This window comes from Tenrec ecaudatus, chromosome 1 (genome assembly GCF_050624435.1).
Source record: "Tenrec ecaudatus isolate mTenEca1 chromosome 1, mTenEca1.hap1, whole genome shotgun sequence".
In the NCBI taxonomy this organism is placed as follows: Eukaryota; Metazoa; Chordata; class Mammalia; order Afrosoricida; family Tenrecidae; genus Tenrec; species Tenrec ecaudatus.
In genome coordinates this window covers 165,349,805-165,374,813 of record NC_134530.1, presented here as the reverse complement: position 1 = coordinate 165,374,813, position 25,009 = coordinate 165,349,805, and the positions used below count along the sequence as shown (strand labels likewise).

The 25,009-nt window shown below is 37.7% G+C and overlaps 1 protein-coding gene and 1 pseudogene across 6 annotated transcripts in view; one reads left to right on the top strand and one right to left on the bottom strand.

Annotated features, from left to right (window-relative positions):
• The window catches only part of ASH1L (ASH1 like histone lysine methyltransferase), a 224,459-nt gene that overhangs the window by 121,022 nt on the left and 78,428 nt on the right, over positions 1–25,009 (top strand). For all 6 annotated transcript variants that reach the window (XM_075562771.1, XM_075562808.1, XM_075562762.1 and 3 more), the window contains 2 exons: positions 6,031–6,769; positions 16,541–16,720. In XM_075562771.1, the coding sequence (XP_075418886.1) occupies positions 6,031–6,769; positions 16,541–16,720 (919 nt within the window). The remainder of the gene's footprint in view (positions 1–6,030; positions 6,770–16,540; positions 16,721–25,009) is intronic.
• Positions 17,295–20,166, bottom strand: LOC142429265 (ATP synthase F(0) complex subunit C3, mitochondrial pseudogene; annotated as a pseudogene).

Here is a 25,009-nt window from a genome sequence, read left to right as displayed (position 1 = left end):
TTGAAACAATATAGTAGTCCTCTCCTTTTACCATTTTTTCGCTTTTTATGTCTAATCAATCACTTCTATGAGGTACAAAGACTTTTAATAGTCCAGAGAGAAAAATTCAAATTGAATGACAATGAACAGATATAAAAATGGAGGTTTAGAGAGGGGAGAGCGGGGAGGGAGGGGGAAAATGAGGAGCTGATACCAAGGGCTCAAGTAGAAAGCAAATGTTTTGAGAATGATGATGGCAACAAATGTACAAACGTGCTTGACACACAGTGGATGTATGTATGCATTGTGATAAGAGTTGTACAAGCCCCCAGTAAAATTGGTTTAAAAGAAAAAAGTTGAGGTTTAAAAAGTGGAATTGAGGTTAAGGATTGGTATATTTAATAGGAGAATATAGATTGAAGCTATTTATTAAAGGATTGGATATTTGTAAATCGTTTTCCAAAGTAAGAATCCCACATCTTTGAGACTATACAAACATTTATTTGATTATAAAATGAATATAAATATTTAATTTTAACCTCAGTGTTTTCATTTTGAGTTTTTGAACATTTAAAAAATGTTCATAACTTAATGAACTCATTGTTTACATCACATGGTAAAGATCAATGTGAAGCCAGTCTTTGCTGTTACATCTTCATTCTCATTGCTTTTCTGCTGTCTAGCACTCTGTCCCATAACCTTAGTAATCCAAGCCCAGGTCAGAGCTCACAGTTAAGGTTATCATCCTTTGGACTGCTACAAATAGGCAGACGGCACCTTCAGGTTTATATCAAAGAGCAATTATATATTAAGAAAACATACCAGCCCAGTCCAGATCCAGTTCCTAAGTCTGATATTAGCCCATGTGTCTGATACCAGTCTATAAATTCCTCTTCAGACTCAAACAACACATGCAATGATACCGAATGCCGGAAGATCACAGGCCAGTGGGTGGAAAGTCTTGTGGATCCAGTGACAGTGGAGGCATCTCAGCACTGGCAGGGGTCTGCACGTGGCTCCTCCAGCTCCAGAGCTCTAGCGTAGCTCTCATGTGTCTTGTCAACAGGAATGTCTCACAGGGAGTGAGTGTGTCCCGCCTCCATGGAGCTATTTATCTCCTTAGCTCCTCCAAATGCGGCCTGGTTGACAGACTGAACTCCACCTCTTCATTCTTAAGTCTCAAGTTAACAAGTGTCTATATCCCAAGGAATATTGCCCTCCTAACAAGAGATGTTCATTCCACAGGGATGCCCTCAAAAACTAGAGTTGAGAGCTTTTATAAGCTGAGTGATCTTCTTAGGATAGCTTAGTGGATTTTCCATTGGGCTGCTAACCGTAAGATCAGCACTTCTAAAAACCACCAGCTGCCCAATGAAAGAACGAGGCTTTCTATTCTGTAAATAGTTTTGGTCTTGGCAAGCCACAGGGACAGTTCCATGTTCTATAGGGTTCCTATGAGTAGGAATGAATTGAATAGCAGTGATTTTGGTTTTTCTGGTTTGGGGCTACTTGATCTCAGCTTTCCAGATGAACTCTTTCCGAATTGGCTATCTCCTGCTTTCTAGCACAGATGTATCAGGTGTATCCTGGAAGTCTCAGACCAAGACATCCAAATTACTCCATAGTCATTTCTATGGACTAAAGGTTTAGGGTAAAACCAGGTCCATTGCTCCACACAACATATTTATATTAATTTATGAATAGATCTAGAGTGTGCCCAACTTTCCTTTCATTGATGGTACAATATATATCTGTTGTCACAGTGATGATTGAAGAGTAAGAAATGAGTATTTTATAAATGTTATCAGGCCAGATTGGGAATGGTAGGTTTATTCCAGGCAGTGGTAATTTATGTAAATTATAAAATGTGAGTTCAAGAAACTAATTGGCATCCGTATGATTAGAGCAGTGGTTCTCAACCTTCCTAATGCCACAACCCTTTAATACAGCTCCTTATTTTCGTTGCTACTTCATAACTGTAATTTTGCTATTGTTATGAATCAGGTGACCCCTGTGAAAGGGTTGTCCGACCCCCTCTCCCCCAAAAGAGTCACAACCCACAGATTAAGAACTACTGGATTAGAGTAAATATAGGTTTCTTCTGCTGTAAGAAAGCATAGTTAAAAAAAAGAGAAAGTAGAGTCTTCCTATGAAACCTTTAATTAGCCAGGATGACTAAAAACATAGAAGCAATTACCATTAATTTCTATGAAAACTTTTCTCTTATTATGAATTAGGCAAAAAATTAAAAAGCAGATAAACTTTTTTTTATATTCAGCAATTCATACACATTTTGATTAAGCAATCATTGCAATGCCCTTCATGTGCCATTGCTGATTCCACGTCTGAATTGTCTCCTGTTTCCATTCCTCCTCTCCTAACCCTCTGAACTCTGTCTTGGGGGAAAGTTCTGTTCCCAACCCGAAGGGTAACTAAGGACAATAGTCTAGAGGAGTCCCACCAGTCTCTCTTCAGCCCGTAAGGCTGATCTCTTTCATAATTTTGAGTTTTTTCCACATTTTCCTCTTACTCTGTCCAGGACCTTCTGATATGATCCTTTTCAGAGCAGTTGGTAGTGGCAGCCGCGCATCTTCTCGTTCTTCTGCTCAAAAGGTTGTGGACACTGCTATTTACATGGTCTGTTAGTTCATTGGACTGATTGTTTCCATGTGTCTTGTGACTTGTGTCATTCTTCTTTCCTGTGGACAGAGAATGATATTTGCAACTTAGATGGCTGCTCATAAGGTTTTAAGACGTGTCGCTAACCACCTAGGTGGGGTGTAGGACATTGTCTTGTGTTTTGCCAGTTGATCTTGGTGTCTCCCAAGATTATGGTCTGATCCTCCAGGTCCAATGTGACTTATTTATGGGAACAATTTTGATTATACCAGGCTTGAAGTATAAACTACTAAATCACACCAAATAACATACGAAGATTAAAATAGCACTGACTTACAGTTTCATAGACCGAGTTCAAAGCTATGGTGGCTTGATGCTGAGGTGCTGAGTATAGTTCCTTTGGAAGGAGGATGGTGAAGTCACTATTGTTTCTTGGGATTCATGCTGCCTCTTGACAGTGCACTGCAAAATAAATGCTGGATGCTAGTTTTGCTTCTTGCCTTTTGCGGTAGTTACATAATTTGGTATCAGTTTGAGGATTAAGAGTATAGGGGTGGAGTCTAGACTCTAAATCAGGATTTAGCCAATGAGGCCCCTGTGTGGGCATGACCTTTCCCTAAGGATTCTGGGGACTCCTGTTTTCATCCTTGGAGGCGGGGGACACTTCTCTCTCTCTTTGCTCACTCCCTTGGAGACTCTCCACTGACAAGGCTAACTCCCTGTGAAACATCCCTGAGGAGAAGCCACATGGACGGACCCCTGATGAATCCAGACCTCTAGAGCCGAAAAGCCCCATAGAGACTCCTGCCAGGCTGAGATGCTTACAATGCCACTGGATCCAGAAGACTTCCATCCCACTGGCCTTTGGTCTTCCTGCATTTAACATCATTGCATGTGTTTTGTGAGTCTGATGAGGACCTTATAGATTGGTATCGGACATATGGGCTAATATCAGACTTAGCCCCTTGATGTGGACCAGACTGGGATATTTTCTCAATATTCAATTGCTATTGTATGTAAAGTTTTTTCTTATACACATGTGAGTGTCTAAGAATTTGTTTCTCTAGTCTACCCAGCCTAACACACCTTTGTTAAAATGGAAAGTCGTCTTTGGATTTCTTTTAGTTAGTAAAAACAAGTACAACTATAAATCTTCAAAAGACATTGGGCTGAGTGAAATAAATAAATCATAGAAGGACAAATACTGTACTCTCACTGTTATAAAAAGACAAGACTAAGTATGCAGACTGAAACCAGTTTCCCTTGGTGGTTGTAACAAGTTACCATGGGAGTAGGGCTTTGCTCTTTAGATAGTAGACACTTGCTTTTGGTGCTGGGAATGAAAATACTAAAGATCTGTGACATGTGCACAGCTTAACCAAAGTATATGATATCATTAAGAAGTACACAAGAAAAAGTAATGTTTGTGGTAAATGTTTACGAATGTACAACTTTGCAACAACTAGAAAATATGAATGTAATTACATTGTTTGGCAAACAAGTATATTGGTAAGTTTATGTATGTAAATATAGGTAAATTTAAATATATTTTAATTGAAATATATTGCTGTTAGAGCTCCAGTTCATATATTTATGGTTTATTCCAAGCAAAACATGTGTAAACTGATGGATGGCTACAGCGAGTTCTCTCAGTAATAACTATTCCTAGTCTTTTCAGAGCGTTTCCCAAAAACAGTGCATTCTAAGAAGCTCGCACACATGTGGGTACCAAACAATAATCTTCATAGTATTCGCAGTGAACTCTAAATGAGCACAGGTGCTTAATATGAAGGTTTTTTTTTTAACTGAAAACTGCATTGCTAAGAAAAAGCCCAAGAATAAAACGTCCTCCCAATTCCCGTACCCCCCAAACCCCCTCCTCCATTACTACCATATACCTGCTAATGCTCTAAAGAAGTGGTTCTCAACCTGTGAGACGCAACCCCTTTAGAAATTGAATTCCCCTTTCGTAGGGGTCGCCTAAGAACATCGGAAAACACAAATACTTCAAACTATGTAATTACATATTGTTTAGTGATTAATCACTATGCTTTAATTATGTTCAGTTTGTAACAATGAAAATACATCCTGCTTATCAGATATTTACATTACGATTCATAACATCAAAATTACAGTGATGAAGTAGCAGCAAAAATAATGTGATGGCTGGGGTCACCACCACATGAGGAACTGTCTGAAAGGTCGTGGCATGAGGAAGGCTGAGAACCGCTGCTGTAAAGGTAGCAAAGGCTGTTCTCCTTTAAAATATCATCTGTATGAAACAAAAAAGTCAACATTTAGTCTAAAGCATAGAAAAGGAGGCAGAGAAACAAGATCAACTGGAAACCGAACAACCAAGAAATAATGAGAAACGTGATACACTGTGAAATATGTAACTAATGTCACTGAACAAGTTGTATAGAAATTCTTAACGTGGGAGCCTAAGCTGCCAATATAGTTCAGCAAAAACAAAATAGAATATTATTTACAACTTTAAAACTGAGCCTCAAAAAGCCTATCAAACAGCTCTACTCTGCACATATGGTGTCACCATAAATCAAAATTGATTCCATAGTAACTACAATAACACTAGCTAGTGCCTCAGGAAAAGGGTTTCCAATAATGCGTATGTTACAAGATTCTTATTTAAAATTAATTTCCCTAAGTATATTTGCCATCTCTGAGGAGTTAATGAAAGAGGAAACTAATTTCTAAGATTTTGAGCTCAAGATTCGTAAGTATATATTATACCCTCACCATTAGTGATGAGAGGTGATTTTGATGAATACTGACTCTGCCATTGTGTTTAATAGCTTGAGACTTACAGCATTAATCCAGTAATTAGAAATGTTATCATAATTCTTAATGCCAACCTTTGAATTGATTACGATACCTAGCAGCTCTCTCTAGGGTTTCTGAAGGTGTAAATCTTTCTTAAAGATCATTTTGTTCCTAATCTGGGTTTAACATAAACTACTTCTAAACTAGTTTATGCAGATGTTTGTGTCTTCTAATTATAACGCCTTCTTCAGAATAAGAGTTCCACCTCTTAAAATATTGTCAGAAAAATTATTAAACTAGAAATATCAGTTATAGTTAAAGGCTTTAATTTAATATTTAATTATAAAGTCTTAAGTTTACCTTAAATTTTGAATAAAAACTCTGGTCTTTATCTTGTAGAGTGATAATTGCTGCTTATTTTTGTTTTTCAATTTACATTTATTTTGAAACTATTGTTCAACTTTTATAATACTTAAAAAATTTAGCTTATTCAGAAAATATTAAAAGTCAGCTTATCTTTGAACAGATATGAATATGTTATATCTTGCTATAGAAAATAGTCGTTGTTTTAATACTATGTTGAAAATTGCTTAAATAACCTAACTATGCTCACTTTATATTTGTGTAATTTGTTTCCATTTTTAATTTCAGTTAATGGCGTTCCTTCTCGAAGTCCACGGTTGGGAACATCTGTGGATGATTCTGTGGATAGTCTGCTCCAGCGAATGGTACAACATGATGATCAAGAGCCCACTGAGAATAATATTGATGATGTGATTGCCACTGCTTCTGTAGCACCTTCTTCCAGCCCAGGCTGTAGTCACAGCAAGGAGCGAATCCTGGGAAAACCAGACAGCCTTCTAGTGCCTCCAGTCCCCAGTGACTCTTGTAGTAATAATAGTATCTCACTCATTTCTGAAAAGTTGCCAAGCAGCTGTTCCCCTCTGCACATCAAGAGAAGTGTAGTGGAAGCTATGCAGCGCCAAGCTCGGAAAATGTGCAATTATGACAAAATCTTGGCCACAAAGAAAAACCTGGATCATGTCAATAAAATTTTAAAAGCCAAAAAACTTCAAAGACAGGCCAGGACAGGGAATAACTTTGTGAAACGCAGACCAGGTCGACCTCGAAAATGTCCCCTCCAGGCTGTGGTATCAATGCAAGCATTCGAGGCTGCACAGTTTGTCAGCCCGGAAATGCATGAAGAAGAAGGGGAAGTATTGCACCTGGGCCCTGATACCGTAACAGATGTCATTGAGGCTGTGGTTCAGAGTGTAAACCTGAACCCAGAGCATAAGAAGGGGTTGAAGAGGAAAAGTTGGTTAATAGAAGAACAGTCCAGGAAAAAGCAGAAGCCATTTCCAGAGGAAGAGCGAGAAAATAATAAAAGGTAATTTCTCGGTAGAGGAAAAGGGCTTGTTTAGCTCTGACGTGTGTGTGTGTGTGTGTGTGTGTGTTAGTTTTTAGATACTCATAATAGCCTCCTCCTTTTTTACTATATAAGATCTGCTTTGTTTATCTGTTCTTTTATCTTCGTTTATCTGTCTTAGATTATAAATGCAGGAGAAAGACAGGGCTTTCTATTCCTTAAAAGAGTTACTCTGGGGTGCGGGGTCCCCTTACTCCACAAGTTACAGTCTCAGAAGCTTTGACTTACAGAGCAGCTCTGAGTTGGAGTCTATGCAGTAACAGTGGGTTTGAAGGTTTTTGTTTTGTTTTTTGGGGGGGGGGGGCTGTTAAATTCGAAATAGTAGAGAAAAAATTAGAAATAGTGAAGAAACAAAAAAGATGTTAAATTTAGCTCCAGCCTCTCATTTTACAGGTGAGGGAATTAAGACCTAGAACAGTCACGTCCTTCCCCATATCATGCTTTATCACTGGAATTACTGTTGCCACGTTATCGTCTTAATGCCTTCAACTTTTCATTCTGTTTTCAAATACATTTGAAGTCTTTTATATTTCTTCTCTACTTTTAAATATGTCAGCTTAAGGTTATTTTCTTCATAGTTAATACGCATGTTCTGTTATTTTTCCTACATAAAAAATTGCCCCCAAAATAATCATTTAATTGTCTTAATGTATGTCTAACTAGATTCTTTCCCTAAAGGTATTTTATTATTGGACAAATTATTTTTCTTTTACTCATACATAGTTTCACTCATTCAGTAACTTCAATGTGAGAAAAATAAAAATTACAACTACTGTGTGATAAATTCCTATAAGTAAAAATGGATCAAAGGCTAAGCATATAGTAAGCCTTTCTGTGTATGTGCTGTTAATTTATCCTCTTAAACACACTGTTTTACTTGTCTCTTAACTGTATATATAGACATTGTGTGCTCTTTCCCTTTATCTTCCCTGGATATTACACTTTTCTTCTTATCTTTGTTAATCTGTTATTGGTGAACCGTACATCCTAAATGCCACCTCCTAACTATTTTAACATGTACTTTTTTGCTTTTTCGAGGAGATGGACATTTGTTTATATTTCTTTCCAGTGTATTGGGGTTTCTTGATTGTTATTTTTTAACTGCTCATTATATAGTCAGATTATTAACCTTTAATGTTCCAAGGAGTCCTTTATTCCACCTGTCTTTTTCTGTATGGTAATGTATTTGTAAGTAATGCATAAACAGGTGTTTCAACCCGTACGATTATATGAAAGAGCTATGGTAGCGTTGTCTGGTAAGTTTTATACTGCTAACTAAGAGGTTAGGTTCAAACCTATTAGCCACTTTGCTTTTTTAATTTGAGGCTGTCTTCTCCCATAAAGATTCAGTTTCCCAGAAACCCTGGAATCAACTTGATAGCAGTGGCAGCTGGTTATATAATAACCACTTATTTCTTTTCTAAAGAATGTATGAAATTTTAAAATTTCAAAATCAGTACCTGTATGTTTTAATTTATTCAAAGGAAAGATATTGGATATAGACTGATTAAAAAAATATTAGCCTCTTTTCACATGACTTTAGGGCCCTGATGACATAGTGGTTACACATTGGGCTGATACCCGCAATATCAGCAGTTTGAAACCCCCAGCCGCACTGCATGGGAGAAAGAGGAGGCTTTCTACTCCTGTAAAGAGTTGCGGTCTTGGAAACCCACAGGGGCGGTTCTTTTCTTTCTTACATGTTTGCTAAGAGTTGGCATCGACTTAATGGCATTGACTTAATGGCAGTGAGTTTGGTTTTTGACTTTTTACTATCAAATGCTTTTTACTATCAAATGCTAGTCTTCTCAGCATATTGTTAGCAGTTCTCCATAGACAGATATATGAAATATCCTTTATCCATATATCTTAGGTATGCACATTGTCATTTTATCAAAGTGAAACATAATATATATTTAATTTTGTTGCTTAACAATGTGAGGACTTCAAATACTTTATGGAAAAATGGAGTAATGAAAATTTTCAACAAAGTTTTTGATGCAACCTCCTATTTGTTTCAATGCATCTGAGTGATCTTATTATCAGGACATGCAGGAATCCATTGGTAAGACTATTAATCTGAAAACACTCAGAAAGGTCAACAAACAGACCTGGAACTATTTATAAGCTTTTCTTTTTTGTTGTTTTGTTTTCTTTTGCTTTGTTTTGTTTTTGTGCTTATATTGTTTTTGCATGTCTATCTAATTAAGATAGGCAGGATAAATAACCCGGAGGAGAAAACAACAGAGCTGATGGTTCCAGGGGAACATGGGAGAAGGGGAGGTGGGTGAAAAGGAAGGAGGGGTGGTACCAAGAAACCCCGGGACAAGGGAACAAGAAGTGATCTAAAATCAATAGTGATGTTAACTGCAAGGTTTGCAGTTTGAAACCGTCAGCCATTCCTCAGGAGAAAAATGAGACTTTCTATACTCCTAAAATCGATAGGATGCCTGGTGGGGCTTGATGAAGGGCAATGTAGTCCAGAGGAATTACTGAAACCCGAATGAAGGTAAAACATGACAGTGGAAAGCAAAAGGTAATAGAGAAAAGAACTAGGAAGCAAAGGACATTTTGCCTAAATACAGGCATGCACATATGTAAATATATTTATATATAACAATATTTATATGTTAAGTATTAAGGTAACAGATGGACATTGGGCCTCTACTCAAGTACTCCCTCAGTGCAAGAACACTGTGTTCTAATAACTTACCATTCCATGATGCTCACCTACCTGACATAATCGCTGAAGACAAAATGTGTGCATAAGCAAATGTGGTGAAGAAAGTTTTTTAATCTCTTCCAATTTAGATTCTTTATCTTTTTTGCTATTCTGTTAAGCTCAATCAGGGAATTTATTTTGTTTTAAATATTCTAATACTTCTAATATTTCAATTTGGATCTTATTTATAATATAACTTCCTTTTCTCCATTGATAGTTCCTATATTTGTTGTCACTCTGAGTATATTTTCCTGTATTTTTAGTCAGTTTAAACAGATGGTTTAAAAATTACTTTTTATAAAAATTAACGTTTAATTCATTGTGGAGTTGGCCTTCATAGATTATTTTTTGTTTGTTGTTTTTATTTTGAGGTAGAATTATATTCTTGCTTCTTTGGGTAAAGTAATTTTAGAATATGTCCAGCACAAGTGAATGTTCTGTTATAGAGACTGTGGATTCTGTTCTTGTAAAGAATTGTTGTTTTGTTTCTTTCATAGAATGAAATTTATTTTACTGGACTCAAGTTACAAACTTTTTCTTTGAGAATGGTAGCTCAAATCTCACTTCTTTTATTCTTTGCTTAACAACTTGGAAATCAGCCAGAGATTTGGGCAGTCGATGCAGAATTCAGAATGACTGATGATGTAGTGAGTTATTCCTTGGGCAGCAAACTGTAAGGCCAGCAGTCTGAAACCACTAACTGCTCCTGTGGAGACATTATCCATCAAAATGGACTCTGTGGAAATGAATTTGGAGTAGAATTGTTGGGTTTGAGAAGTAACTGTCATTTTATTTTTACCAGAAATAAATCATTGTGTATTCTCACCATCAATTATTCTGTCTTAGACAACATAAGAGTTTGGTTTATTATATTCTGATGATTTTTTTCTTTTAATTGATGTTTTCGCTATTTATACTCTATGAAATTATCAATTTCATCAGATCTAAATCCATTTTGTTCTTTGCTTTTCCTGTGGCCTGTTTGTTATTTGTACTTTTATTTGGTGTGGGAGAGCACATGAGACTTGTTTTTCTGTTTTGTATTGAATACTTTTAAGGATTCATTTTACCTTTATTCTTCACTGCTTTATATCTTAGTTTTAGTGTTTACTCTAGAAATTGCAATGTGTGTCTTTAACTTATCACAGTCAATCTTCTAGTTACCATTTACCTCTAATAGATAATGTAAGACCCTTATAACAGTGTATCTATTTTTTTATCTCCTGAACTTTGTCTATTTCTGTTATATATTTAAATCTGTATTATTAAAACCTAAGAATACATTATTATTATTTAAGCAGCAAAAAAAAAAAATCTTATTCCAAAGCTGTTGTTCTCAACCTGTGGGTCACAACCCCTTGGGGGGGGGGAAGGCAAATGACCTTTTCACATGGGTCACCCAGTTCATAACATAACAAAATTACAGTGATGATGTAGTAGCAAAAATAATGTTATGGTTGGGGTTCAGGGTCACCACAACATGAGGAACTGTATTAAAGGGTCGCTGCATTAGGAAGGTTGAGAATCACTGCTCTAAAGGGTTTCAGAAAATTCCGTAGGAAAATTCTATTTAGATTGAGTTTTTCCATAAAGTTTTTGAGGCTTCTTTGTACATAACTTGTTTTCCAAGTCCTGTGTGTGTGTGTGTGTGTGTGTGTGTGTGTGTGTGTGTGTGTGTGTGTGTGTGTTGAAATTTCACTATCTTCCATTTGTAGTAAAATTACTATAACTTTTATATTACATTAAAGTCTATTACACCAGCCAATGCTATTAATACATTCACACATTTTCCTCTTTTTTAATATTCCTGTTTTTATTATATGTGTTTAGATAATATGCTTTACCTGTTTTTAAATTAAACATGTCAGTTGCTAATAAATGTCTTCATCTCAGAGGGCCACATTTTCTCTTTATTCCTGGAAGCTACTTTAATGGGTATACAAATTTGGGTTGACAGTTCTTCTCTTTCAGTACTTAAAAATGCCCTTCTACTTTCTCTGGCCTCCATATTAGTTGAGAAATTTGTTTTTCCCTTATCATTAAGTCATTATTTATTGTTTTCTTCTCTCTTTGATCCTTGGTACTCTGCTCTTTTGTTGTATCTCAATTTCTCTGACTTATCATCTTTGGATTTTCTCAGCTTCTGGGTTTATGTATTTTGCTAAATTTGGATATTTCTATAAATGCATTTATAGCCTCACCTTCTTTTTCATTCTTTCCAGGATTTTTATGATACAAATATGAGGTTATTTTTTATAGACCTCCATATTGCTCAGGTTCTGTTCTTTATATCTCTAATTTTCTTGCTGTGACTTTCTATTCATCATGGCAAGTCTGTCTGTGAGTCCTCATTGAAGCATTTTTGTGTTAGGTGTTTTAGTCCACCTCTGGAATAGATTATCTGAAATAGATAATTCCAACTCTGTCATTTCATGCTGGTGTCTATTGATTATTTTTTCTCATTTAAGTTAGGATTGATCTGATTACTTGTGTGATGCATGACTTTCTTAGAGCACGTTTCACATTTGGGGGCCTTATAAGGCTATGGGTCTTATTTATGTCTTCTTTTTATCAGCCCTCCTTAGAGACCATGCTGGTGACTGAGGAGGGCCCTGCCTCTTAATGTTGGTTGTAGGTGAACATCCAGGATTCCCACTCAGCTTCCTTTGATAGCTCAAGAAGCACAAGGAAAATGGAGCATACTGAGTCAAGGGGGAATCAAGGGTTTTTGTATTACAACTCCACCAACAACTCTTGCTAGAATACGTAACAGGAACCTTGTCCTTATTATTTATGTGTGGGACGGATTTACTACAGGGTGGTGCTGACTTTTTTAGTGTCTTGTTTAAACTCTTCTGACACTTATATGTCAGGAGTTGGGTGATGCTTCATCTTTCCTACTGGTTGGGATGAAAGTTTTGGTTTTCAATTGGGTATTCTCTGATACTGTCCCAGCATTGGACAGAAGAACCCTGTTAAAACTGGGAAAGGCTGGAAATCGGGGGGTTATTCATGAATGCAAATTTTTCCCTAAGGTGTTTGCTTGGAGTATGTCAGATATTTAGAAGGGGGTGTTTCCGCTAGTATTTCAGGGTTTCAGACTTCTCTAACCCAAAACTACACCCACTGCTGTCAAATTGATTCTGACTCACAATGAATGACTACAGGACAGAGTAGAACTGACTGCAGAGTTTCCAAGTCTGTAAATCCTTACACAAGCATAATTTCCCATCTCTCTTCCATGGAATGCTCGTACTTTGAATTAACAATTTTTTGATCGTTGTTTTAACTAGTGTACCAACAGGCTTGTTTTCAGGCTGTTAATAGAGGGGGAATAAGACAGAGGTAAACCCAAGGAACGCAACACTGGTTTTGCTTTATTCCCAAGGCTTCTACCTGGTGTATGTTTATTTTGTTTATGGTTTTCCAAATTTTCAGCCCTATTTAGCAGAAAGAATAAGGAAAACTACCGCTGTTCAATTTTTCTCTTAAACAAAATTTTTCTCTTGAACTATATATTTTAAAGATATGTTTGGTCCATTTAAAATTCTGTTTTTGAGTTTGGGGGGTGTTCGTTTTGTTTGTGGGCATTTTCAGATGCTGTTCCAGGGCATTGTCTCCTGCCTTGTATTGCTTTGCACCTGAGGTTTCCAGTCATTCATTATTACTTTAATTAGTACACTTCTTTAGTGTACTTATTTTTCTTTGGTCCTTTTTATGATGTTTTCTTCATTATTAGCTTTCAGTAAATTTGTTATGATGTGCTTTAGCTTGTTTGATTTTATTGTGTCTATTGTTTGCTTAAGGAGCCCTGGTGGCGTAGTTTGGTTATTCAGGTTGTGAACACAAGGTAAGCAGCTCCAAGGGAGAAAGATAGACTTTCTACACCTATAAAGAGTTACAGTCTCAGAAATCGACAGCAGTTCTACCCTGTCCTATAGGCATGGACTCCGTGGCAGAGAGTTTTGGTTTTTGAGTGGCTTGTTTAGCATTTTAGAAGTTTATGTATCTTATCAAATATGTTAAATATTTGCTAATTAATGTAATTTCCCTCCTGTTTTCTCCTATCTTAAAAAAAAAAGTCGCTGCCAAGTCAATTCCAACTCAATAGTTGTCCTTATAGGACAAAGTAGAAAACTACCCCTTTGAGTTTCCGAGACTACAACACTGCAGGACTCCAAAGCCTCATCTTTCTTCCACAGACCTGCTGGTGGTCTCAAACTGCTCACTGCTCACCATACCGTTAGCAGCCCAACTTGAAACCACTATGCCCTAGTTCTGGTTGCCTTATAGTATCCTATAGATCTCACAGCTAACTAGGTTCCTGTGTGCATAAATTGTTGTCTCTTCAAGCTCAATGATGTTTTCTTCTACAATATCTGATTGGCTGTTAAGCACTTGTCAGTGAATTTTTTTTCTTTTAAACTTTTATTGTAAATTGGGTACAGGTTTACAGAGCAGACCGTCATTTTTTTAAATTTATTTATTTATTTTGACAATTTATTGGGGCTGATACAATTCTTTTCACAGTTCATACATATACATACATCAATTGTATAAAGCACATCTGTACAGTCTTTGCCCTAATCATTTTTTTCTCTTTTCTTCTTTTACATTTTATTAGGGACTCATACAACTCTTACCACAATCCATACATATACATACATCAATTGTATAAAGCACATCCATACATTCCCTGCCCCAATCATTCTCAAGGCATTTGCTCTCCACTTAAGCCCCTTGCATCAGGTCCTCTTTTTTTTCCCCCCTCCCTCCCCATTCCCCCCTCCCTCATATGCCCTTGGTAATTTATACATCGTTATTTTGTCATATCTTGCCCTATCCGGAGTCTCCCTTCCCCCCTTCTCTGCATGTTTTATACTCTTTTTGCTTCATCTTATTCATTGCAACCTCCACTGAATTTTTCATTTCATATTTTTTCATTTTCAAAGTTTCATTTGAGTCTTTTATTTTTAATAGCTTTAATTTCTCTCCTTATTTTCTGCATGTTTATGCCCCTGATCATACTTACAATCATATTTTTTAAATCCTTTTCAATCTATGTGATTTGTGGAGCTGTTTCTCTTGGGGCATAGCACCTCCCCCCCATAGTCATACTTTCCTACATATGTAGGAATTTTTTTGTTGGATGACGGACATTGTGAATATTACATTCTTAAATGTCTAGATTGTGTTGTCTTTAATAACTGTTAAGTATATTGTGGTAGGTGGTTAGGTTACTTGTAGATATTTCTGAGGATTGTTTATTAAGCTTTTTAAAAGTTGGACTATCCTTTATTCCAAAGATAGAATAGCCCTACTTCTTGTAAAATTACCCTTCTAGGGTAACTTTGGATTGCCTCATTGTTCAATGTTTCTCTACAGTGCCTAGTTGGAACTTGATTATCCACATATCTGAGACTAGTTCAGCTTAAACTTATCTGGTGGTTCTTTGACTAGCTTCATGGCATTTCACCCTTTTCATTCATACTGTAGTGTTTAGTGATAAACTCACAAAGGAGAGAGTCATCAATATAAGTCAGAATCCTCACTTTTCATTTGTCTTCCATTTCTGTTCTGTCCTCAGCTGTTCATGAAGAACTTTTTTCTTCAACCCTAACCACCTGGAACCAGGTCAGATCTCACAAGTTAAAGGACACAGTACTTAAGATTGCCAAGACCTCCAATGTCAGCCCCCAGCTTAGGAATCATCAGCAACACCCTCCCTTCTGACCTATGACTTAGAAAATGTCCCCTTCTCCCTGCAGAATGATAACAGCCAACTCCGGGCTCCCAAGAGCTCCCCTCATTTAAAATTAGAATTTATCTTATGGTATATCTCTACCCCTCAGGGTAACAGTTATAAATTCAAGACCCCATCCCCTCACTTCTAACCTACTGGCTTTGGCCAAGTCACAGAACTAACAGAAAGTACTTAAGCATTGTAGCTTTATTACAGTAAAATGAATAGAAATGAAGAGATACTTTGGGTTCCCAGTGTGGCACTTTCATGTCCCCAAAAGGGATGCACTGTCTTCTAACATGTATTGCTCTGTTTCTCTCACAAAGAAGCCTTAAGGGATTAAATGCCTGCACTCTTAATTTTAGTACATTATGTTTCATGATTGATGGAGCCTTACACTCTCCCCCCTCTCAGGTCAGCTAATATAAACCATATGGTGGTCTACCAGAGTGAGCATATTAACATAAAATAGATTTTGTCTAGAGACAAAATCGATTTTATCACTGACAGCATCAGAAGCAGTCGGTGAGCATTTTTACCACTTTGCAAGTTTTTTAGGAGCAAGGACAAATTAATTGGGTAGGAATATTTAATTCTTACAGTAATCTAAAGAAAACTCATGCATAGGTTTCTGGAATTAATGATCTTTGCTTTCTTTCTCCAGTGTATTCTTCCCTGCAGATTTCAAATGTATCTCCTCTCTTTCCTTTCAATTCACTTGGTGGAATTGTGGTTGTTCATTGGGTTGTAATCCGCATGGTCGCCAGTTCAAAACCAGCAGTAGTTCCAAGGGAGAAAGATTGGGCTTTCTATTGCTGTAAATAGTTTTGGTAACTCACAAGGGGCTTTTGTGAGTCAGAATTGACATGATAGCAGTGAATTTGGTTTGGCTTTGGTTTTTAACTCACTGATCTGGTAGTTTTCTGCCTGTTCTTTCTAGTAGAGTCTAGAGTGTATCTATGCACAGAAATCTAATGTGATTTGAGTACTTCATTTTATTAATTTTCATTTTTCTCAGTGATTATAGTCTTGCCTTTAACTGGTATTCAGTGTCTGAAAAATTTTTTATAAATTAGGTCCAGTTTTCTAGTATTTAGAGTAACCTGCATGGAAGTGATAGTTGTGTACTAGAATTCCAACATGGTCAGATGTGGACATTATTATGTATTCCCCCCTTTTTTTAAGCTGTAATATTTTTAAATAGAAAATTGTGTACAAGGAAATAAATTTTTCATAATAAAATTTATTTCAACTGCTCTTTCTATAGCTTTACTGAAGCAGCAGTTGACACTCCTTGTCCTCCGGAAACTCCAGATAAACCTCCTGAACCTGAAAATACATTGCAGCCTGTGCTCACTCTCATCCCAAGAGAAAAGAAGACCCCTCGACCCCCAAAGAAGAAATACCAGAAAGCAGGACTGTATTCAGATGTTTATAAAACTACAGAGTAAGTAGCAGCACTGGTTAGCTGATGTTCTTCCATGTCAGAAAAAGTACTTGGGGATTATTAAAAGACACAAGATAACTGATACACAGATATGGATCTCATCCCAAATATTTAAATGTCTGCTATACTTTATTCTTGGTATTGTACTATGTGTTGTGTCAGAAGGATTATCTTCCCTGATCTTTATCTTCTGTATGCTTTTCAGCATTAGAGTCCCATTTTGTTTATTAGAAATCATACAAATGAAAAAAAAAGAAAGAAATCATAGAAACGTTATCTGTGTAAGTCAACTGTCTTGTTTATAATCTGCATCCATTCATCATTTGAATACTTTTTGAATTCCACATTTTTCCAGAACAGTTCAATTGAGTTCGGTTTGGGATGTTGGGTACTGATTTTGCTTATAGAGAAAGAAACTTCATGTAGAGAGAACAGCATGTAGAAAGGGACATGCTGACTTGCACATATTTATCATAGATATATTTTAAAAATCTAAACAATAATTTCTGAAATGTAGACGTATAGAAAATGAATTTTTTTTAAGTTCTCATCTTTAATGAAATTACTTTGGGAAGAACATACATCTCTATGACACCAACACTACAGTTCTCGGAGTCACAGTTAGATAGACAGAATTATATCCATTCCATAATTAACATGAATGCCAACATCTCTAGCCATTCATTTTCCTTACATGGCAAACAAAATCAAGAAAGCAACCATCAAACAGAAGAGACCCATAGCTTCAGACAAGGCAAATCCCAGGATAGCGTATGAGAACAGCTGCTGCTTCAGCGAAGGGTTTCTGGCATAACCAATGATGAGGCTGCCACAGACGGTTCCAATACCAGCACCAGAACCAGCCACTCCTACTGTGGCAGCACCTGCACCAATAAATTTGGCAGCAGTATCAATGTCTCTGCTGATTGCACTGGTCTGAAACTCTCTTCGGATTAGTGGAGACACACCAGCCTGGGCCCCACTAAACACTGCTGAGCCCTCTGCAGTTCTTGCCTCTGGTCAATATAACACCGATGCAGAAATTGGTCTGTATGCTACTCTAGATCCAGCTCGGATCAGAGCTGGGGGGGGGGGGGGCGGTACAGGGAGGCGCGGCTGGAGGACTCGGCTGACAGGCGGTGTGGGCTCCTCTCCCGCTTCCTTGCTTTCCCGGTGGCGGCGCCGGCGGCAGAGGTCGAAAGAGTGGGGCTAGAAAATGAATATTGCACAAGGAATCAAAAATAAGATTTTGGGAAAAGGTAGTAAAAGGTGCAGATATGTTTTTTAAAAAGTTTAACTCTAGCAAAAAGGTTGGAAATTAATTGAATGATAGATATTCTTACAATATTGATTAAGGCAATGAGGATCTGAACTTGATTAGCAAAAAAAAATAAGATTCAAAGAGGAATGAGGTTGAAAGGTTAAATTTAAGAGATACACCTAAATTATTGTGATGATTAACAGGAATATCGCAATAATTTTCTTATTGTGTGTTGAAAAGATCTTTCATTGAAATAGTAGTGTCCTAGTTATCTAGTGCTGCAATAACAAATACGAGCTGAGTGTTTTAACAAACACACATTTAGTCTCTCGCAACTTGGGCTACAAATCCAAATCCAAGCTGCCATCTCTGTGAGAAGGCTTTCTCTTTCTGACAGCAATGGAGAAGGTCCTATCTCAACATCTGTGGGCCTAGCATCCTTTGGAGAGCTTCATTTGTCTTACCATCGTTCTCCCCTGGGCCTAGGAGGTTCTTAGAGCAGGAATATCCTGGGTCTAGAGCAGATGCCCTGCTCCCAGATCCCTCCTTCTCAGCTATCTCCTTTTATATTTTGTAATGTAAAAGATGGTACAGGACACACCTCTGAGAAACTCCTCTTAGATCAGAGCTGTGAACTAAGTAGGGTGTTGTATTCCTTCCCAGTCTCAAGACTGACTAGTAGGTCACATCATGAAGGGTGGTAGGTAACATCATTACTTAACTGCCAAATTACATCGTTACATAACAGCCAAACCACTGCTATTTATAGCCCAACAAATTTGACACATTTTTGGGGAACACAATTTGATACAGGCACTATCATACAAATTTCGTGTTTCATTAATTTCTCTGCCATCCTGAGTGTGGTGTTGCTCCGCCTTCACCATGCCATCTCATAAGACTTTCAGGATCAAGAGATTCCTGGCCAAGAAACACTAGCAGAATCGGCCCATTCCCCATTGGATTCGAATGAAAACCTGTAATAAGATCAGGTACAACTCCAAGAGAGGCATTGGAGAAGAACCCAGCTGCCTCTGTAAGAAGCCTTCTAGGGGAGGGATGGCACGGGACCTCATCTGCCCAGGCTCGCATCGTGCTGAGTTGCATGAAGACTTTTGCCACCATCTGATCAATTGAACGTGTATTGGTTTCTTCTTTTATGCTTCCGCATCAAGTTTAACAATAAATAATGTAACATTGTTAGTTTGAAAAAAAATCGTGCTTTATACCTACTTCTTAGTTCATTAAAATACTCGCATTTTTATTATTTACACTTAGGTTTTGGCAGAGTAATAAGAAACCCTCCAAAATGACTTTAAGTGATGGGTATTTATTTTCATTTTATTTTTATATTTTTTGCAGTATGCAATTGAAGGCTCATGTAGTACCATGAGTCTCTCCAGGAGCCTAGGCTCCTACTTTTTCTTTCTTCTACCTGAGCCCTAGGCTCTTCTTTCCAGATTTATGTCATGTTCACATAGGCTGCTGGAAGCCGGTCATCAGGTCTTTGGTATAGGCAGCAAAAAAGAGAAAGGGAAAGAGAGGGAATACAAGCATTTAAGGGAATACTAAGATGGCTAGAAATATGGCCATTATTCCCAATGACTCTTCTAGGAAATCAAGATATTCAGATAAATATCAAAAAGTATGTCATATTGTAGGCATGTAACTATTAACAAGGAAAATGTGCTGCAGAAGTCCTCATTGTAACTTCAAGGGGTCAGGAAGGATAAGAATCACCATCGGTCCAAAGCTTATTGCTCTGAAGTGGAGGTCATTTACACCTCTTCCTCGCTCCAACCATTCTGCTCATTCTGACCCCAAGCATCCTCCCAGAGCACTTTCTACTTCTCTGCTGTGTTCAGTAATTTGTTGCAGTGGCCACACGCAGCACAGAGACCACACTTAAGATTGTGTGATCTATTAGGGAAGCAATAGGCTACAGTTCAGAGTTCAGTTCCTCAATCAACAACTTCCAACCTCTCCACGTCACCTCGATTTGGATAAGTGTGACCGTTCTTACACGTCGTCAGTAAGTGCTCAGAGGCACACTTCTCTGCCAGGAAGCCTCAAGATGTCTCACTCTGCGTGTTTGCGCCACCATGTCTGGTCTTCTGGTTTTGTTTTTTGACATTTCTAGTGTTAAAACTTCCTTCATTTTCTGGGTCTTGTAGATACTCAGCATGGATCCAAAGCATGGACTCTGCTCAAGCTCTTCTTCTTTTTTTTTTAAATCATTTTATTGGGAGTTGTACAATTCTTATCACAATCCATACATACAACCACTGTGTCAAGCACATTTGTACATTCATTACCCTCATCATTCTCAAAACATTTGCTCTCTGGCATCAGTTCCTCATTTTTCGCCCTCCCTCCCTGCTCCCCCCTCTCTCATGAACCCTTGATAATTTATAAATTATTATTTTGGCATATCTTGCCCTGTCTGACGTCTCCCCTCACCCACTATTCTGTTGTTCGTCCCCCAGGGAGGAGGTCACATGTAGATCCTTGTAATCGGTTCCCCCTTTCCAACCCACTCACCCTCCCTTAACCCTCCCAGTATTGCCACTCACACCCCTGGTCCTGAAGGGATCATCACCCTGGATTCCCTGTGTTTCCAGTTCCTATCTGTACCAGTGTACATCCTCTGGTCTAGCCAGATTTGTAAGGTAGAATTCGGATCATGGTAGTGGGGGAGAGGAGGAAGCATTTAGGAACTAGAGGAAAGTTATATGCCTCCTAGCTCTTTCCTCTATTTCCTTTGACTTACCTCTTGTCCCACTATCAAGCTCAGCCTTCATTTGGGTTTCAGTAATTCCTCTTGGTTACATTACCCTTGATCACACCCTACTAGGCCTCCTACACCCTCCTCATCAATGATTTGGATCACTTGTTGTTCCCTTGTCCCTGGGTTTGTTAACACCACTACCTTTTTCCCCACTTCCCCCTCTCCCATGTCTCCCCGGAACTGTTGGTCCCGTTGTTTTCTCCTACGGATTGTTTGTTCATCCAGCCTATCTTATTTAGACAGACCTGCGGAGATAATAACATGCACAAAAATAGGACAGAGAAAAACCAAGCAACAATATGCAACAAAACAATAACAAACCAATGCCAAAAAACAAAATGAAACAACATGAAAGAAAAGCTTGTAGTTCGTTCAAGGACTGTTTGTTGGCCTTTAGGAGTGTTTTCCAGACCAGTCTGTTAGGGCACCATGCCCTGGCCCCAAAGTCTACCTTCAGCATTCCCTGGGAACCTTGCCGCTTCATTCCCTTGTTGTTCTGTTGCACCCCCTTAGTGTTTTGCCTCGGTGTGGTGGGATTAGATCTGGCACAATTCCCACAGTGTGCCTCTAGTGTTGTCCCCTGTAGGGCTATGGGTCAGTGAGGGATGTCGTGTCTCTTAGTGGGGCCGGCCAAGTGGTCCTCCCTGTGAACTGGCTGCTCTAAAAATGTGCTGAAAAACTGGGGTTCAGCTTATACATGGGTCAGTGGTACCCCCAGCTAGGTGAAACATCTCGCTGGTAATTGCTGTTCCTCTGCTGTTCATTCAAAGCCCAGCTGACACTGCAGGGATTTGAATGTTTGTTTACTCACATCTAACCAATCAGAGCCGGCTTCAATTCGCAGAAGCACACTTAGTGATTCACTTATGCCTGGCAGCTGAACTGGTAAGGAAGTGTCTGTGACTGGGCTCCATCTCTCCCCTCTGGTCTCTGTGTTAATTCACATCCTGTATTTCCCACCCTAGGCCTATACTTGATGAGTCAATCGCTTTTTCAGGTTTCCCAGCTAATAATTAGGTACCTCGGCTTATACTCGGGTTGGCTTATATTCGAGTATATATGGTATATCATAGAGAAAATCAAAGTATATGAATTGTTACCTTAAAAACTTTGGTTTCAATCAGGGTTTTTCTTTACCCACTTTTTATTGTGTTATCTAGTGTACTTTTTTTTTTTGTTCTGTCTCATTTAGAATCCTCTTGATAAAATTTTTCTGATCACAGGGACCATCAAATTCCTTTGGGGATTAAAGTGACAACAGATTGCCTGTGAGAGATTCTCAAAAGAGTCCTTCCTTCAGTATGTTTGCCTAAGAACAAAGTTGGAGTATCAAAATGTTATAGCTAGCAATGGCCTGAATTAATAACCCTTCCTGACTTACTCCTTCATTTCATAACTGAGAACACTGAAGCTAAGAAATGGTTAAGTGGCTTGCTCAAGTCAACACCACTCATCTTTTAGGAAAACCAGGTTTAAAATTCTGTTTATTTTTGTTATTTCAGTTATGTAAATATAACCTAAGTTAAAATTTTAAAACAGAACAGCTTAGATTTTCGTCATGTGTACACATTTTATTTTATTATTTTTTACTTATGGATTCAATTTGCTGAGAATTTTTGCACCTATGTTATTCAGAGATGTTGGTATGTAATTTTCTTGAGATACTGTTGGTCCCAGAATGAGTTAGGAAGTAGTCACATTCTTTCTATTTGCTTAGTGAGAGGGGAGATTAAACAATTAGGAAAACAGCTGTTCTATCACTTTTAGTCACCCTTTTCTTGATTCCTTATTCACTAAGATGTTGTAAACTTTTGACTGGTCTGTAGATTTATGATGGTCACAAGTTAATTCTGCTGGTGTCTGCTTTGTTGACTTAAGATTTTTGTGGAGGATAATGTGGAGCTGCTTACACAGTCATCTAGCTGGCGTCCCTCCAAGGCTTGTTTTGAAGTGTAAATTCTAGTCTGCTATCCTCTGCTGCTACCCAAATGAGCTGAATGCCTGAGGACTTCACAAAGTTTATAGGAAAATTTCACTATCTTTCAGTTTCATTTTTCCATGAACTTTTATAGTCAAAATGTCTGACATATATAAGGCCTCAAAGCAATTCTTAACTCCTCCTCTTTCACACCTTTTCTCAACAGTCATTCACCATGTTGAAGCTGCAGGTGCTTCCTACCTATTATATTTTTCTACAGAAAAACTTAAAAAATCAGTTTTAATAATGATAGTGGCTACTAGCTGCCACATCCAGAAGTTGGTTGTTTTTGTATTAACCGACTTGACTTAGGAAGTTTCTTTGGTTTGACTCCTCATGACTTCATCATTATGAATGCTTGGTCTGCCACCTTGGACTTGGGGAGAATGGGGAGAGATCCCATCATCCTAATTAGGTTCTTTTGATTTTTAAAGAAAGTTAGCTATGTCTATTTTTATGGTGTAGGAAAACATGTTTGCAGTAGTTGTCATGAGATAGTAGTAGCTATGTTGCTATAGCCCTCTCTAGTGAGATTAAAGTGGCCTCACCAGCACTGAACTGTTTTTTACTTGTCTGCTCATTAATCTGAGACTGATATGTATAAGTTGTAATACAAAGTTTAATATAGATATTATTAAAAATATATCAGTTTTTTGGGACAAGCCATGACCTCAGTTTAAAATATAATATTGGTAGACATTCTTCGAATCCAGCGGTTCTAAACTGTGGGTTGTGACCCCTTTGGGGGTGAAATAAGCCTGTCACAGGGGTCGCCCAATTCATAAGAGTAGCAAAATTACAGTTATGAAGTAGCAACGAAAATAGTTTTGTGTTTGGGGTGTCACCACAACATGAGGAACGGTATTTATTAAATGGTGGCGGCATCAGGAAGGCTGAGAACCACTGCTCTAATCTTTAATTTGGCTGAATTGTGACACCTCAAAAGCCATTGTCATCATTGTTAATACATAGGAGTTGGTGAAGAGTCGTATGTTATCCTAAAGGAATATCCAAAACAGATCCTTTCAAAAAGCTTCTTGTATCCTGGTTCAAGTTTTTGGCCAGTTCTTAACTGTTCCCTGTAAAGAAAATAGTACTTATAAAACAAAAGTCTGCTCTATAAATTTTAAAAAGCTAATTTAATGAGTACTCTGTACTATAAAGTTAACTAACTTTGTTATAAGCACTTCACTAAATACTTCAGAAATAAGGACAAAGCCGTTGTCCTCAAGAAGATTTAGTTGCAATGATACCTGACTTTTAAATGAGGAGGGTCCTTTGAAATAATGAGTCAGGAGCCCGGGTGGTATCTGCAGTTTGAAACCAGCAGCAACTCCGAAGGAGAAATACTGAACTTTCTACTCCTGTCAAATGTTAGTCTCAGAAACCCACAGGGGATCAATGAGTCAGCATTGACTCAATGGCAGTGAGTGTAGAGACAATGGAATACAGTATTTCCCAATGACAATATAAGAATTATCTTGAAATCTTTTTAAAACTGTAGATTCCCAAGCCCTTGATGGGCAATCATAAATCTCAACATATAAATAATTGAATGCAGAGGTGATAAGAAGATGCGGTATGTGAAAGAACCTGGAATTTAATTTATGTCTTATAGGGATTCAAAATGGCGTCATTACTATTGTAACAGGGATAGTGTTGTAAACTGGAAATTTGGGGGTTAAATGCTTTTTATACTGTATATACTTGAGTCATGTCTACCTGAATATCAGCCAAGGAACCTAATTTTACCACAAAGCTGCATTAAAAATGTGCTGAAAAATCTCAGCTTATACACAAGCATATGCAGTACTTTTAAATGTCTGTTTTCACTATAAGGGCTCTGGGCACATGACCGGGTTAAGTGTTGTGCTGCCAACCCAAGTTTAGTGGCTCACATCCACCAGGAGCCCTATGGGGACAGCCTCAACAATCCTGCACAGTTACTTGTACGTCTGAATCGACGACATGGCATTGGGTTTGGGGTGCTTTTTTCACTTTGTCTCAATAAAAATAAAATGTGTTAAAAAAATTTTTATTTAAAAAAAATAAAAAATAAAATGTGTTAGCATTTAAAAACTTAAACTTACTGTCCTCAAAATAAAGAAAAATTATCTAATTCATTTTTCTTAAATCCTAAAAAAGTTAATTTTATATACAGTGGCAATAATGTTTCTTGACTCTGTACAGTTTTATATTTTCCCCCAAAGTTATATTTAGAAAATAATTGAACCTTCAGAGAAGTTGGAAGAATGATAAAAT